This window comes from Vanacampus margaritifer, chromosome 5 (genome assembly GCF_051991255.1).
Source record: "Vanacampus margaritifer isolate UIUO_Vmar chromosome 5, RoL_Vmar_1.0, whole genome shotgun sequence".
NCBI classification, from domain to species: domain Eukaryota; kingdom Metazoa; phylum Chordata; class Actinopteri; order Syngnathiformes; family Syngnathidae; genus Vanacampus; species Vanacampus margaritifer.
Window position 1 is genome coordinate 12,751,324 of NC_135436.1, and position 18,296 is coordinate 12,769,619.

General features: G+C 37.7%; 1 protein-coding gene across 3 annotated transcripts in view; it reads right to left on the minus strand.

Moving 5' to 3' along the window:
* The window catches only part of git1 (G protein-coupled receptor kinase interacting ArfGAP 1), a 33,268-nt gene that overhangs the window by 14,397 nt on the left and 575 nt on the right, over positions 1 to 18,296 (minus strand). For 2 of the 3 annotated variants that reach the window (XM_077565992.1, XM_077565990.1), the window contains exons 2-15: positions 14,229 to 14,362; positions 13,038 to 13,150; positions 12,268 to 12,373; positions 11,856 to 11,942; positions 11,640 to 11,770; positions 11,429 to 11,523; positions 10,327 to 10,369; positions 9,815 to 9,841; positions 9,309 to 9,357; positions 6,818 to 6,890; positions 6,202 to 6,299; positions 5,410 to 5,521; positions 2,684 to 2,808; positions 807 to 959 (exon numbers count right to left, since the gene is read on the minus strand). In XM_077565992.1, the coding sequence (XP_077422118.1) occupies positions 807 to 959; positions 2,684 to 2,808; positions 5,410 to 5,521; positions 6,202 to 6,299; positions 6,818 to 6,890; positions 9,309 to 9,357; positions 9,815 to 9,841; positions 10,327 to 10,369; positions 11,429 to 11,523; positions 11,640 to 11,770; positions 11,856 to 11,942; positions 12,268 to 12,373; positions 13,038 to 13,150; positions 14,229 to 14,362 (1,346 nt within the window). The remainder of the gene's footprint in view (positions 1 to 806; positions 960 to 2,683; positions 2,809 to 5,409; positions 5,522 to 6,201; positions 6,300 to 6,817; positions 6,891 to 9,308; positions 9,358 to 9,814; positions 9,842 to 10,326; positions 10,370 to 11,428; positions 11,524 to 11,639; positions 11,771 to 11,855; positions 11,943 to 12,267; positions 12,374 to 13,037; positions 13,151 to 14,228; positions 14,363 to 18,296) is intronic. The other variant, XM_077565991.1, reaches the window with a different exon arrangement.

The following is an 18,296-nucleotide window of genomic DNA, read 5'->3' on the forward strand; positions in this document are numbered from 1 at the left end:
TTAACAAACAACACTGCGAAACCTTCATTCATTCCTTTGACCACAAGGCAAATGTAAACAGACAACAATTCCCACTGACGTTAACAACTATGAGCTATTTGGAATCTCAAATTAACAACTAACCATTGACCTGTGAGAGGAAGCTTGAGTACCTACGTAAACCAACACAAGCACAGGGAGGACATGCCAACTCCAGAGATTTGAACCAAGAAGCCAGAACATTCTTGATGTGAGGTAGAAGTGCTAACTTCTTGCTCCATTGTACTGCCAACTTGAAAATTAGACAAGATATTGCTAAATTAAGAAATCATGACAATGCCAACAAAACCTAAGTACTGTATCACTCGTACAACAAAGTTTTCTATACACCGAGCAACACTACTTAACTAGATGACTTGAGTTAGACTGGACAATGAATATGTAGCCTCAGATAATACAATGAGAAAATTAGAAACCCAACTAAAAGAAACTAAATGATGCAAATATGTGGAATTGCACAAAAAGGTCCCACAGGACAGCTGCTTAATCTCAAACATAACACACAATGTCTCCCCTGTAGATATTATGCAGGAAATTGCATAGGCAGCAAACTGTCACAACTTCATCCTGCCCTCCTCTGAGAATTAATAATACCCTGTCTCTTTTAATTTGTCTGTGTCTCCTTTTCAATTATTTATTTCACACGGACTTCTCTTTTTTATATGTCTACTGTCACAATGTACACGAATGAAATATTCAATGTCCTTAACCGTATTGCTTGTGTTCTAAAAAGTACTGTACATTCACAGCCTCTTTTCACTTCCTACCTCCTTCTGAAGCCGTCTGAGTTCCTCACTGAGGTTGTTGTTGACCTTCATCAGCTGCTGCACCTTGGCTTCCGAGGAGGCCAGGGCTTTCTTTACCTCCAGGTACTCCTGCAGAGTGATGGGCCCATCGGACAAGTCAGATGAGTCCATACTCTGTTTGACGGGTGGAAAGAAAGAAAGCCACTGTGGATCCGCACTTTTCTTCAGTGTTCATTGCATCTCACCCATACATTTTACTTTTCAAACGACTGCAGATTTAATGAATGTTTTTTTTTTTTTCAAGCTAAGTGCAAACATAGGGGTAAGTTTGGAGCTTAAATTCCATGTAAAGTGAAAATAAATGTCTTCTAAATTTGACACACCAAAGAGTGTGAGTGTAAATTGACCAAAATATTTTTTTATATTATGGTCAAGAGGCAATTCATGCCGAGTTCCAAATGTATCACTGAGCCCCATTTAAGCCATGCGAAAAAATTCGGCCAACCCGAACTGTGAAAAACAGTTCAACGCTATATCTCCACAATATTGCACTACATCTTTGCACATGATTTCCAGTAATTATCTTCAAACATGTCAAATGCATTCAGGAACATATCTCTGAATTCACTTGACATGGTCTTTAATAAGAATGGAGTTTAGCAGTGTGAAAAGGGAAAAGCTGTACAGCTGCCCCAAGGCCAGAGCCGCAACTGATCCAAAAACTTACACACACAGAAGAGCTTTGGTTCTTGCTCTCTATGCAACATCCACCCCCGCTTCCTGTGACCTTAGAACATGCAGTTCGACAGCACTCCCAGAGAGTGGACCAAAGCAAATATCTTTCAAAAACCGTTGATAAAGAGCCAGTATGAGTTCAAACAAATAAACTTGGCAGTTAAGTAAACTCTTTTTACTGAAAACAGTGGTAAACTCTTTTTTACCAAATACAGTATAATTTAAAATCTTCATTGTATGAAATGTAGCATACAGTACATTATGTGTATAGCTATTTGAAGTGGGGACATAAACTTGTGAACTCCACTTATTTTTACTACATTATTGATAAATGGGCTTAAATGTGGAGTAGACGTTATAACAAATAATAGTTAAACTTTTTTTTTAATCTGCAAATTTACTGGTTGCACAGTAACAAATAGATGAAAAATCTCAAAATTTAGAAATAAAATGCCACATGCAGCCTGGAGCTTTCTCGCACATTATTATTTTTTTTTATTACTACTGCATTTCTGCTCTATGCCAGTGCCACTCAGTCACTTTTTCCCTTTCCTCTCTCTTTGTATGAACAATGCCTCTCTGACAGGACCCCAAATGTGGCTGGTGATGTCACTCAGGAGCTATGTGGCAGCGCTAACAGAGGCCCCTCCCTGTGTAGCATGCTGAGACAAGAAGTAAAGGAAGTGTATTGGCTTATTCTTAACTCATTCACTGCCACTGACGGCTATAGACGTCAAAAATTAATTTGAACTATTTCTATCAGTTTCACATTTTTTTCTACTTTTGTTAACAAGAGTATGAAAACCTAGAAAAAAAGTATTGTACATTTAGAACAGATATAAATTTTCTGATTAATCTTGAGTTTAAATAATTAAACAAAAAAGAAAATATTCTTAAAAAATTAGAGGCACCAGACCATTAAATATTTTAATTGTAATTAATCGCATGACTTCAATAGTTAACTCATGACTAATCACATTTTATATCTGTTCTAAATGTACAATACATTTTTTTCTAGGTTTTCATACTTTTGTTAACAAAAGTGGAAAAAAATGTGAAACTAATAGAAATAGTTAAAATGAATTTTTGACGTCTATAGCCGTCAATGGCAGTGAATGAGTTAATATTTAAGTCAGAAATTATTTTTTGATCAAGTGTGGTACCTTTGCACGGTTGTTGCGTTGTGTGTTGTTGTTATTTTGGGTGGTCAGCTCACTGTCTGTATCTTCATCGGAAGCTACACTATCATAATCATGCTGGTCATCATCAAATCCAAGGTCCAATGGATCTATTGGGGGAAACGTACATCATATGACATCAATATGTACAGTACAGTACAATATCATGACTTTTCAGCTCTTGTGGAAGATAATCTCAAATGTAGACTGTGAGAGAAGATTTTTTTTCTCTCAATAGGATAAAATACCACATGGTCACTTTTGTGTAACCTGACGCTACAGTACTAAACAATGTTTTATTAATAATTCAACTGGTGCATTCAGAGATGTTTAAACTAACAAAATTGCCAGTACATGTTCAGCTTTCAAAAATAGTTTTCTCACTCTCCTTAGTATGTTGAGGTAGAAAACATAACACATATCTACTGACACTATGGCATGCATGTGGAAATGAAGTTTTAAATGTACACATTGACTGCTGGATTTAACATATCGCGCTGGCTTGGAGCGGAATCCTCACATTTCTATACTCATAATTAGTGTTGTTCCGATACTGGTATCGGCAAAGGCCCCGATACTGCATTAAAACAGTGATATCGGTACCGTGAGTACTAACAAGTAACATGCCGATACCATTAATTCTGATGCTAATATAGGACTTTGGATGCAGCATCTTGTGTCTTGCTCATGAACGACATTCACTGATGTGTGACGTGTTCACGGCATGCCGAGCTAAGATATCCTATTGGCCCTTGAATGCTCTGAACCAATGGCAGAACAGTTTTTTCATGTTGAGGAAAAAAAAAAAACTTAGGTATCGGTATGGTATCGGCCGATACTGCAAAGCTGGGTATCGGAATTGGTATCGGGCCAAAAAACGGTATCGGAACAACACTACTCATAATTGTTCAGGAAACCAAAAAAACAGCAAGTTTGTTGAGCCAATAACATCATATACTGTAAGAGAGCACATTTTCAACACTTTAGATTGGTCTGTAATTTGTAAACATAAAAAACCCACTTGGTGGCAGACCAGTAGTATGGAATTGCGAAAAAATATTACATTGACCGAATATGGAAAAAACAGCTTTCCGCTCCAACAATGATGATTACGAATCGCCAATTCCAGTAAAGTTGGGACATTGGGTAAAACTTAAAAAAATAAAATAAAATAAAGAATACAATGAATGAATCCTATTCAAATTGAAATTACAATAATATGAATTCATTTCAATATTTAATCTTCAAACTGTTCAATGTTCTTGTTTTTTTGCAAATATTTTATCTTATTTGGAATTAGATTCCAAAAAACCTGCAACAGGAGCAACAAAAGACTGAGAAAGTTGAGGAATGCTCAAAAAACACTTGTTTGGAAGAATCCACATACGATCTTAAATGGAAACAGGTGAGTGTTATGATTCCGTATGAAAGAAGCCTCTCAGAAAGACTCATCAAGGTTCATAAGCAAAGATGGGGCAAGGTTTGCCAATTAGTCCAAAAGTTTTCTGTGTGCAATCACAAGGAAGTTAGAGATTTCTGCATGTAAGCGGCAAGGCCGAAAAATCAACATTGAATACCCTTGAACTCGGTCCTTCAGGTAGAAGTGCATTAAAAAGATGGCATCACTGAGTAAAGGATATTGCCATCAAATGGTTTAGGAAATCATGCATGTCATGTCCTCCGGTAACCCTGCTCTTGCTAGATGTATTCTCGCGGTATTTGTGAGTTCACAAACTCCAGAGAATCCATCTTGTACCGCTACCATTGATTTCCACCGATACGAACCACTGGTGGTTCGGACCAATCACAGAGCGACATTGTATTTGGGGGCGGGATATGCAGCTGTGACGAAACACAATAAGTGCCAAAGCCGTGGGAAGAAACAAACCAAACATGGCGACACCGGTGGACGAATGCACGGACGCTGCAATTAATTCTGTTCTCGCTGAATTAGTCTCTTGTATCCGCATATCAACATTGCAAAACCGACAAAATAAACTCAACGCCATGATATCAGCTAGTCACAACAGTCGCATGTCGGTGACGACATTTTCGACCATTGCCGTGATTAGTCGAAACAAAAGCTAGGTAGACGTGCACACAATTCTGCTTCGTCCAATCAGCTCAAAGTGTTGTACAGCATGCCCCGCCTTTCCCGAGCAAATCAACGCAGAGCACTCCCAGACTGATATTGTGGAGAACTACTCGAGTGAGGCACAAATCAACCTGGCTAGTCCTCCAGGCCAAAGAGGAAAATGACCAACCGGATTGTTACCAGCGCAAAGTTCAAAAGCCGTCAGCTGTGACGATACACACGTGATGGCATGGCTAACTTGCACATTTTTGAAGGTACCATTAATGCGGAACGGTACATACAAGATTTGGCGCAACAATGCTGTCATCCAAGAAACGTTTTTTTTTTTTCAGGGACATCCCCGCTTGTTTCAGCAAGCCACATTCAGCATGTGTTACAACAGCCGGGCTTTGGTGAAAGTGTACAAGTACGAGACCGGCCTGCCAGCAGTCCAGACCCGTCATGGGCCGATTACCAGCTTGACAGTTGACAGTGGTTTTAAAAAGTCAAGGTTTCAATAACTGCTCAAATTGTCAATAATAATAATTGATACCAGCAACTCCACGGCTAGTTAAATTAGATGGATGTAGTATATTGCACCATAGTTATAATTCTAAAATACTCATCACTTTCTTACCAGACGGACTGATGAGACCTTTCCCCTGCTGTCTCCTTTTGGCATCACTTAGGATGTCAATGATGAGGGTAGCAAACTCCCGAGCATTAAAACGTGCAAGTTTCTGACGGCCCTGAGGGAGGGAGGGAGGGAGAGAGAGAGAGAGAGAGAGAGAGAGAGCGAGAGAGAGAAAATAGAACAAAAGAGCAAATAGCATTTTTAAAGGTTGAACTAAAATTCAGCTTAAATGCATCAACTATCATTAGTTTTGCAGCATAAAAATCCATCTGAACGCTCGTGGTTCACTGCCAGTGAGACTACTGTGGTCAATGACCACGTGCTGTGGAAAAATACAGTCATACTGAACATTTGGAATACACACAAACATACATGCAATCAATACGGTGCAGATTCACAAACAAATATGAGCTAAAGCATACATTTAAAAGAGAAAAAAAACTCATTCAAGTTAAACCACAACTATTAATTTAGTGTGTATTTGTTCTCTTTCTCAATAAGAATAGATAGTGGTTATGACAAGATAAAACGTGTAAAGAGCATAAATGTGGAGATGTTTTAACTGTTTTAACAAGCTATGCGAGAAGACATGCAAGTTTGTTTTTTACAGTGTGTGAAAGATCCAAAGGTTTACAGCTTACTTTCTCACAGCTGTCCATTTCACAATCATACTCTTTAAAAAGAAAAAAGAAAAAAAGACACTTCCAGACTGCATTTTTTTTCATCATTTTTTTCCGCCTTTGTACATTAGTTTTAGAAATCATCCAATACAAGTGTGCATGTGAGTTGGTTTACCTGATTCCGCGTGGCAGAGTACTCAGGGTTGACTGGTAAGAAAGGCACAGCGCTTCGCTCCGTAACCAGAGTACTGTGGTTCTGTGTAGTAAGCCACACTGGAGGCACAAGGATGAGGGCCAAAAATAAATGTGTGTGGTTAAATAACAAGGTTCATTGCAGACAGACAATTCCTCAAACACAGCTATGAACTGCTAAAACAGATTTTGCAACATGCAGAATTGTGTTCTGAGCCCTCGTCCTATAAGCATGTGTGTATGCGTCCTTGCCACTTACCTCTGGTGCAATAGTAAAAGAGCTAATTTGACTGCTACTTCTCAAGAGAGAAAGGGAAAGAAGGAAGTGCAGAGAGGAGAGACTTGAGAATTTGTGAGGCAGTCTTTCCTCCTCCCTCTCCGCCTCTCCTCCCTCACTCCAAAAGCTTTTTTTCACTCCAAGCTTAGTTTCTAATTTTCAGTGTCTGTCTACGAATCATTTTTTTCCTTGGTGTCTTTGCTTTTTTTCATTTTTTTTTTTTTTTATTAATCGCTGTGAACAATCTTAAATTCAAACTGCTACTCAATGAGGTAAAAATCAAAGCAACTTTATTTCGCCAACAAATAAGGACATGGCTCACCTGCATCATTTTCTCTGCGATCCACTTCATCATAGACATCCATCGCAAGCTCCTCAAACAGACGATTATTAAGCTGTCAGACAAGCAGACAAATATACTTTGATGATAAGCAAACATATTAAAAAAGAAAAAAATAGCAATTTGATTAAGAACCAGACTGAGTCATCAAGGGCAATATTTGTAAAGATTTGGTCTATGAAATTTTCGGTCCACGATTATGCAGATTTTATTATTAACTAGTGCTGTCAGAGTTAAAGCATTAACTGATTAATTAATCACAAAAAAATATTGCATTAATCATAAATTAAAGCAGATTAATCACACTATTAATTTTGACCATAAATTATCCTTTAGCGTGACAGCGGATGGCTATGTTTAAAGTAACACAGGTTGTGTTTTAACAATAAACATAATTACATGCATTAAATTAAAGCATTTAATAAATGTTTGCGTATCTCATTTAGAATATTTGTTTATGTCAAAACATTGGGGTCTTTTTCCATTTTAAATTATGCAAGTAATTAACTGATTCGAAAAAGAGTGCAGTGGATCGAAAAATGTTGAAGACGTCCTCATAACATTAAATGTCAAAAGAATGAACACATAACCAGTTCTCTTCAAATTTGGCGGAGAAAAATGTTGATTAAAAAAAGCCCTTTTATATTAAGCGATTAATCGTGATTCATCAAAATTTTCAAATGTGATTAAAAATGTAATCGTTGGACTCATGTCTGGCATTGCACAAATAAAACCACACATTCTTTAAGGTGATAATAATGAAGACACATTGCAAAGTGTTGACCCAGGCTGATGTTTTCTGAAACTGCTTAAGTCTCTTGTCATGGAGTTCACAACAGATTCACAGGTTGCCACTGGAACGTCCCTCCACTCCTCTATATTCGAGACCTTACACTCTACCATCCGTTTGAGGATGCCCCACAGGTGTTCATTAGGGTTCGGGTCTCTGTCACCTGTACCCTCAGCCTCTTGAGCAAAATAGTGGTCATCTTAAGGTGTGTTTGAGGGTCATTTATCATGTTGGAATACTGTCCTGCGGCTCAGTTTCCAAAGGGAGCAGCACTCAAGCTGCCCCACTCCATCACACTGCCACCACCATTCTTGACTGTAGGCAAGACATCTTTGTCCTCACCTGGTTGACACCATTTGAGCTAGCCAAGCTGATCTTGGTCTCATCATGCAGACTACAGGACATGGTTCTAGTAATCCATATCCTTAGTCTGCATGTCTTAAGCAAACTGTTTGCAGGCTTTGCTGTGCATCAGAAGAAGACAGGGTGACAGGGTGGGATGACAGCCATGAAGACCAATTTGATGTAGTGTGCGGCCTAGGGTCTGAGTAGGCATGGGCCCATATTGGATTCTGATGTATGATAACGAACGGCAAAAATATTGTCGTTTTAAAATTACAGCTCTAAAATGACCTTTTTTAAATGTAAATACTCTATTTTGTTTTTTAACAAAATATAGAACAAAGACCCATGGGCTACTGCTGTTGTCCTTGGGGCTAACTAGTACACACTGAGCCCTTTTATAAGGGCAGTACACATTAATCAGATCATAAATACATCAGTCTTTGCAATGCCTCTTTCACCTTGCTGCCTCCCTCAAAGATGTGTAACTTCTCGCTGAAGTAGGGGAAAAAAGTTACTGGAAATTAACTTCAAATATGTGGCTCGTTAAGTCAACTTTTCAAGCAGTCAATCATATATTTCCTGCTTAGACATCCCCTCAAAAAGAGAAAAAAAGAGCTCATTTCTGGTGACAGCCAATATTAGTAGTTATTGAAACCTAGACATTTTAAAACCACAATAAACCGCCAAGCCAGCAATTGGCTCGTGCCCAGGTCTGACACATCATCCCTTCAACATCTGCAGCATTGCTGGCAGCACTCATATGTCTATTTTCCATAGGCAATCTCTGGATGTGACGCTGAGCACGTGAACTCAACCTGTTTGGCCGACCATGGCGAGGTCTGTTCTAAGTGGCACCTGTCCAGTTAAACTGCTAAATAGTCTTGGCCAGCGTGCTGCAGATCAGTTTCAGGGTGTTGGTCATCTTCTTACAGCTTACGCCATCTTTATGTAGAGCAACTTTTTTTTTGAGAGAGAGAGTTCTTTGCCATTACTGTATTGTAATATCATATTGAACTCGTCTTCAACATATCGAATTGCATCGTTTCCAAAAAGTGATATATCGGTTTGTATCATATCGTGAGGCCTTATATCGGTACATATCGTATCGGTCAAAAACGTGTCATTACACCCCTAGTAAATATGGTGACCAAATCGCAACCGACTGTCCTCATGTAAGTAAACTGACTACTGAGTGAAAAATGGAGCTGCACTTTGAACTACAGTAGATACTAGAAAAAAAGATCCTAAAAAATAAACTCAATATATTGGTTGAACCCAATTCATCGCCCATCCCTAACTGTAATGCAAATTTGAATGCAACAATTCAAGTGAACTCACCGCTTGGAGCTTCTTCTTGGCTGCCTTGGCCAGTTCTGAGAGGTCCAGACTAAAAAGGAAAACAAACAAACAGATAACAACAGTATAATGAACAGCACCGCTAAGCTGAGTAGACACACAGTGGGAGAGAGGGTGCTGAACATGGTGGACAACATGGCAATAAAGAGAGATGAGTAAGAGATAAGGAAGTGGGGAGACAGAGATAGCAAGCACGTTTGGATTTGGATGGATTTACCGTCTCCGGGAGAGGATGAAACTGGGGTGGTGAAAGCTCCAGCTGGGCAGCAAAAAGTTGCCAAACTGTTGCCTTGCTACTTTCTTAATTAACCCTAGTTAATCTACTGCTTCTGTTGCTAGTGATACAGTAAGACATCTGAATGATTTCCTTTCCACTGTAAGAGCTCTTTGGACAACAAGGAAACATACAACAGACAGGGTAGCGGAAATAGTGTTTTAAATGAAGAGAATTTGGGGGGGAGAAAAGAGGAACAAGAAAGTTAAGATACCTCTGTGTCGGGCACTTAGGACGAGCTCTGGCTCCACCGAGCGAAGCAAAATGGAGAGAACAGAAAACGGGTGAGCAAAAGAAAGAAATAGACAGAAAGAAGGGTGGAGAACCGTCTTACAATGTCGTTATCCACAGGTACTATTCACCAGATCCAGTGATGTAAGATGCAATTCCTACAATTAAGTTCTTTTTGGCAACAAAATGATTTTGCAATATGTTTCAACTGTATACTTGACATGCAAATTTGGCTGTAAATTCCTTAGTATCCATTGGCAGCACTTTTGGGCCAATAAATCAAACCTCCTGTTGGTAAAAATGAAAGCTTTAAAAACACAGCATGCACATTTATTAACTGGAATGGCAAAAGCATTTATTTGATCCGCTTTTAAAAGTGGGTCAAAATATACTGTGGTGCCACCCTCTGGTCACTGTACTAAACTGCATCAAACTGAATGAATCCCAATGCATAAATGGACTTAAAGAATCAAACATCAAGTTTATGGTCCATACCTGTCTGCCATTTGAGGAATGATATAATGGCCATTCTTGTGATCTGAAGGGGAAAAACACATTCATATTCAAGCGCTTGTCACTTTTTTACAGTAACTGATAGGGATGTAACGATATCAAAACATCACAATACGATATCATAATATGAAGGTCACGATACGATAACTATCACGATATTGTGGGGAGGTTGCCGATATAAAAAAAAAGGTCACAATATTGTAAAAAAATGAGCTCATACTAAAAAAAAAACAATATTGTGCTTAGTACATAACAGCAATGCATATAAACAACCTACAATCTCTAACATTTAAGTCATTTACTGCCATTGACAGCTATAGACGTCAAAAATTCATTTGACCAATTTCTATTAGTTTAACTTTTTTTTTTTTGTTAAGAGTATGAAAACCTAGAAAAATATATTTTTTGTACATTTAGAATTATAATTTAATCACCTGATGCCCTTAACTTTAAATAATCTTTTCTTAAAAAAAAAATAATATTTTTTAATAATCTTTTTTTTTTTTTAAAAGAAAAAGATTATTAAAAATTAGGGCCGTCAGGTGAATACTATTTTTAATCGTAATTAATCGCATGACTTCACTAGTTAACTCACGATTAATCCAAAATTTTATATCTGTTCTAATACAATAAAAAATATACAGGTTTTCATACTCTTGTTAACAAAGGCGGGGAAAAAATGTTAAACTAATAGAAATAGTTTAAATGAATTTTTGACGTCTATAGCCGACAATGGCAGTGAATGAGTTAATATTTGCTAATGCACGCACACATTGATTTCCTCCACATATCGACTCGGTTCACAAGCATATTACGTTCTCCTTCATCTGACCGTGGATTTTAAACATAGAAGGCCAAAACATGCCCTGTGAAAATTAAACTGCACTACAAAACTAGCCACCAGAGGGTGCTAGAACTGCACAAATGAAAATCAATCAAGACTTGTTTTAACAAATGTGTTGCTTTTAATATCGTGACATGACGACGATGATATTGTGTCAGTTAACAGTAACATCGCGATATCACAATATTGCCATTATCGTTACATCCTTAGTAACTGACTGTTCCTACAATAATGGCTTACCTGGGCGACGTCCACACAGGTAGAAGGCCAACCTGTCCGTCAACTCATATTGACATTCAACCAGTCGCTCTGCTAACTCTATGTGGCCCGCCTGCCTAAAAAAACACAACAGAACCAAATTATTTCTGGAATACATATACGTTTAAGTAGTTATACTGGTTGTCCAATCACACCATGAAAAAAAAAAAAACTATTTTCTACCGGGCTTTACCTGGCATAATCCATGGGTGTGCGTCCATTGATGTCAGGTGCTCCGGGGTCAGCGCCATAAACCACTAGTAGTTCAGCTTGTAAAATCTGCCCTGCCTTGGCTGCCACATGGAGAGGCGTGGTGCCCTTCTCCTGACGCAGGTCAAGGAGACATAAAGCGCGTCAAGACAAGTCTAATGTCGGTCATTTTAGCAAGTCTTGTGTGTTGTTTGCATACTGGGTGGAAGAAGTTGGCCTGAGCGCCGAGGGATAGCAGCCGAAGACACGTCTCCAAACTTCCTGTTCGCACACTTGAGTGAAGTTGCTGATAGGAAAACAATGAAAGGTGGAGAGAAAAGGACACAGAAGAGGGCGATTAAGCATGAGGCGGAGATAGGAACAGCCACATCCTTCTTATTGGCCCAGTGAAGCTCCACTGCAACGCAGGTCATTATTGCATCCTGCTTTGTCATTCAATTTACATTGTGCCATGGGGGCTTCATAGGCCTGTTTGGATGTGTGCACACGTGTCTGTGTGTAGTGTATATGTTTTAGGTGAGGGACCAGCCACTAATTCAACAATATGGCTGAGTCAAATTTTCATGATTAAGCTAAGAAGCTGACTCCGGGGTCCTCAGTTGTGCACTCACCTTGCTGAGGTCCTTGGTAGTCACGCCGTCATCATCGCGACAGGGTAGCTTGTGCACAAAGGCCAGCATCTGGTATTTGGCTCTGATGAACTCTGACTTTGTGGGGCTGCACAGTGGGCAATTATACAAAAAGGTCAACCTCAAAGGTATTTATTGATGATGATACAAAAACTATAACACAAGGCTGCAATTACAAGACATTAACTCATTCACTGCCATTGACGCCAAAAATTCATTTATGAGTATGAAAACCTAGGAAAAAAATATTGTACATCTACAACAGATATAAAATGTGTGATTAATCGTGAGTTAACTATTGAAGTCATGCAATTAATTACAATTAAAAAAAATGTCATCGCCTGACGCGATTTAAAAAATGAAAAGATTATTAAAAATTAGGGGCGTCAGGCGGTTAAAATTTTTAACCATTATTGAATCGCATGACTTCACGAGTTAACTCACGAATAATCACAAATTTTATATCGGTTCTAAATGTACAATAAAAAAGTCTAGGTTTTCATACTCTTGTTAACAAAAGTGGGAAAAAATTTAACTAATAGAAATAGTTCAAATTAACTTTTGACGTCTAGAGCCGTCAATGGCAGTGAATGAGTTCATAGTTACTGAGAAAGCAAAGCGAGTCCAGGGATAGAAACTGGTGTCAACTCTTTTTTTCCCTTTTTTTTTTTAAGTGAAAATTATTCAATGATCGTCTTGTGCGATTACATTTTCAGTAGTACTTTATGCAGGTAGTGAGTGACTATGCTTACTGGACTTTGTCCTGTGGGTTGGGTTTCCTTCGACCGCTCTGTACCTGAGCGGGATCCAGTAGACTGTGTTCCCATATGGAGTTGGCTCCATTGCCGGCCAACGTTTGAACCATCTGAACAAATACACAAGCATCGCAGCTAATCAGAGAAGATTCCACCTTCGCCAACATACACCTTACTAACCCACCATGACACTACTGAAATGTTGGGAGCAACTGAAAAGCAACAAATTGATATTATCTGTGAGCTCATTGACAAAAATACATCATCAAAAACAAAACAGACTGACAGTCTTGCTAAGTGAGTACAGTGAACTCCTGCCAATTTGCAGTTCACTATTCACGAATAGTATGCATGTTTTTTTCCAAAAGTATCAAAGTAGACATTAGCTCATTCACTGCCATTGACGGCTATAGACGTCAAAAAATCATTTGAACTATTTCTATTAGTTTAACATTTTTTCTGCTTTTGTTAAGAGTATGAAAACCTATTTTTATTGTACATTTAGAACATATATAATATGTGTGATTCATTTCGAGCTAACTAGTGAAGTCATGCGATTAATAACGATAAAAAAAATTAATAGCCTGACGGCCCGAATACTTGATAATCTTTAAGTCGTGTCAGGCGATTAATTTTTTTTATTGTAATTAATCGCATGACTTCAATAGTTAACTCACCATTAATCAAACATTTTATATCTGTATTTCTAAAAACAATTCTAGGTTTTCATACTCTTGTTAACAAAAGTGGAAAAAAATGTGAAACTAATAGAAATAGTTCAAATGATTTTTTGACGTCTATAGCCGTAAATGGCAGTGAATGAGTTAATGTTTTTTCTCAACATTGTAAGGTTATTTAGCTTGTATGAGATTAACCCAACACTTCAAAATTGTAAAGAATTACAATTCATTTTTAAGCAATTTATTTTTAATGTATGAAATTATATTTACATATCATACATATTCCACTATTGGACAGAACTTTCCAATATCCAAATTTGGTAATTTTCATATATTTTCACAAATCGATATTATTGGTCAAATCCCCATATTTTATATATCCTATATTATTTTTGCAGATTACTATCCAATCTTACATGTCATCACAAGTGAACTCTGAGAGGCATATTCTTATTTTGGGAAAGTCATCCATGGCTTTTACCATCACTGTATGGTTGCTGATGCTCACCTGCATTAACGCCGGCGGCCATCCACTATGCCTCAGGTGCTTAACTATGGAAATATGGCGGCCTAAACTGCGGTGGACTGAACAGCATTCATCGCAGATCAGTACCCCTCGGTTGATACTGGTCCAGCCTGGGTCTGAAAAACAACATAAGTGTGGTTTAATGGACTTTGTAAACATGTTTTATGTGACAATGGTACCTTTCACACTAAAAATGGTTTAACAAGCTTTATTTAAGTCCTCCTTTACAAGTGGCCATCAGCAGTGCATCCATCCATCCATTATGTGCAATCACGCATGATTAGAAATTAGGCAGACCTGAGTGACAAAGTGAGTAAAGAAAAAAAAAATTATTGGAATAACTTGATCGTGACTTTTTCCTTCTACTCTCTCATGTGGCTACAACTTAACAGTATATCAGACCGTGTGGAATTACACTGCCCCTCAGTGGCCAAATTGGGTACAACATGAACAGCGTTCCAAATAAAGACACACAGACAAAGGCAAGACAGTATAAAATAATTTAAATAAAATTGATTTTGGGACATTTATAATCGATTCTGAATCGTACTAAATGAGAATTGCGATTTTAATGAAAATCGATTTTTGGGCACACCCCTACTACAGAGTGTCCCAAAAGGCTGGGAAAAAAAAGAAAAAAATTGATGATACTGTGTAGATAAGGCATTGAGTTCCCATAAATTTGCAAAGCGCATCTACACGCGCATAACAAAAGTTGGAAATGATCAGAAGACCTTATTTGTTAATATCCCAAATGTGTAAAATATAATATGTAAAATATGATTTCTAGACAATGCATTTTCTGTGCTGACGGGAAAAAACATTAGCTAACTCGGCCACAAAAATTGGTCAACACAAAAATATCTGCCTCAAAACTATTTCAAAACCATACTTGCAATGGTCTAAACCATGTTTGGTCACTTTCGTGTTTACCACAGGGACATTTGTTGACATCATTCCCATTAACTTAATAGGTAATCAGTAACAAATGTCCATGAGGTTAAAACAGAAGTGGCTAAACATATTTTGGCAACAAATGTAGAACTTCCATGGATCACACAAGAATTAAAAGATGCACAAAGTTTGAGGTTGCTTTTAAGCTAAAAAAAAAAAAAAAAAAAAAGGACAAAAATAAAGTTTTCCGTAATTATTGCAAAGTGGAGATTGGGGACAGGAATGTGCATGTATGACTATGAGCCGGCCATCCATTCTACTAACGGTGGGATTATTTTGTTTTTGTTTATTCATTAGCCAATGTAATATCCTTCCATCACTAGTTACAACACATTCGTTGGTGTTTGTACACTGCGGTCTACCAATAAGTCAGGGCGGAGAAAATGACTTGGTAAGAATAACTAAGGAAGATACAAAACTAGAGATTCTGTCAGAGCAGTCATGCATTATGGGTCATGTTTATACTCTGACTACCCTCCCGTGTGAACACAACAGCTAACAGTAAACAATATCTAAACATGCCGACATACACCAACACACATCCACGATGTGGGCAATATTACGTCGCGTTCAAGATGGGGAAAAAGCCATGGCTCAAGGTATTAATGGGACTAAAATAGTGCAGCATTTGATTAAATTCTCTAAGTACCTGCAGCCACAGTAGGAAAAAATGGGTTTCAGTAGCATAGTTTGGAATTGGAATTGTAGCCCAAATGCCAGTAAGTCAAACATTAATGATTTAACCTATAGTAGTAAATGTTAAACACACACACACACACATACATGCATACAGTAGAAATAATTGTATGTAATCCCTTCTTGTTCACTCCTGTAAATTACAGACAAATACAAATTTCACAATGCAATTATATAGAATCAGAGTCAGACTTCATTCTATTAATTCTAGCATCTAGAAAAAGGTGTTTCCCACACCATGTTAATACTTGGGCGGGCCACCCAAGTAAACTGGCCACCACCCAAGAAGTTTTCAAGAACATTAAAAAAAAATAATTACTGTCACTCACTTGTGGATTATGGGGTTAGAGGAAACACGCAAGTAACAGAACCCCCGCCCTCTCATCCCAGACACCGCCCCCCGCCCCGAGTCCACCCACCCAAGTAGATTTCAAATCTTTGGAAAACACTGAGACCATCTAATTGTATTTTGACCAAATACTTCATTTTTTTGAGAGAGCTTGCATGTCGTACAAGATTTGGACTTCAAAACAGTCTCAATGCATGATTGTGAGCCGTAATCTTACCTCACTTGACCTAATTTCTCTTACCAAACAAAAGGATTGTGGGCGTGTGTATTGTTTTTTTTTCACAATTTGTGAAGAACCCCCCCCACACACACACACACACACACACACCCTTGAGTGTCCAAATACTTTTATCAAGCAAAAGTGAATATTTCGTTACATAATCTGGACAATAATAAAATGTCATTTACATGACCTGTGTTGTCGAAAAAGGTTTCATGATGATCATTTTATGATAATCTTTTACTCTAGAAAAAAAATGTGACTAACATAACTTAAAGGGCAATTCTATTATCAGCAATTGACCACTATTACAGAAATGACTCTGTATGACTTTGGAGGTTCCAGACTAGGCAGGATACTCAGTTTGTGATGGTCGTGAAACTCGCAAACATAATGTGTGATTTCGAGGTTACAAACGGCATACAATTAAATATTGTGTGCATTGTTTTAAGTATATTTACTTAAGAATATTGTTTTAAGAATACTCACTCATTTTCATGTCAGTACACTAAGTTATTACCATTCTTTTGTCATTTGAATGTTTTATATTTATGACCCACAAGCGTTTTTCACATATATAAAATTCAAGTAATTATGACATTTTGAGGTTACAAAAAGCGGCACAATGAACTTGTTTAAGCAGCAGCATAAGATTAGAATATGTATCACGTTGCATGAGAAGATACACTTGGGAAATTTTGTTTCTATTTGACTGTTTTATATATATGGCCTAGGCTCAAACTGATTTTCAGTTAAAGATTTACTGCAATTAAAAAGAGGAACAAGTGCTTTAAAAAAATATATATACATTTCCTATCATGATCAACATGAATTACACTTTATGTTGCATTCATTTAACTAATTTTCAAAAGTGCTTGTTAGTTCATTGGGATGGAGAGCTGTAACATGCTGAGGTAAGTAAAACTTTTTTCTTTTTCTTTTTAAAGTAGCAAAGTGTAGCTAGCATGCACTGAGTAGTAGGGCCATAAAGCTGTTTTGACAGCTTTGAATACACACACACTGCAATCAAATACATCAGCAGGGAAAGAGCAGCTGTTGTGATGCATGTACACATGAATGAATGCGGGCAACACAATACACACAAGCACCAATAAATATGAGCCGCAGTCCGAACTAAACGAGAGGATGTGAGCACTCAAATATACAGAGAGGAAAGCAAATAAATGTAGCTGTTTGCCCCCCACACACACACTTTTCTTCCAGACATAACAAATAAAGGCAAATAATGCAATTTTCAAGATGTGTTTAAAGTGCCGTAAATCGATCTCAAAAATATATATTTACCAATAACTATAACAAACTGACAATTACTCTTTCACATATTTGACAGTTGCCGTATAAACTAACATCTATGGGAAAACTTGTCATTTAGCCAAAGTTAGCTAGCGAGCTTGGCTACTGCGTTAGCTCAACTAGCAACTACAACCATGAAGCGATTGACAAGTTAACACTACAATCAAATGTTCCAAATTCCAAATAAACTCCTAACACGGCAGAATGAACAACTTTTAATTGTTTTCTGAACGCAAGCATGGTATTTAATTAAACTGGTTGCATAAACGGTGAAATTCGCCAGTTTACTAGCTATGCTATGCTAATATGTGTAAGACTACAAAATCAAAACAAACCTCTTCGGCACAAAGGCGATATCCGCGTACATCATCCACAGCACAACATACGCTTACGCTCTCCTCGCATACGACCTTGCCAAATAAACATACAAGTCAGTCTTCTAGGTTGCAACAATGGTTAGCTTCTATGAGCTAACGACATAACGCTTTTAAAAACACGCCTATTTTCGCTCAATATT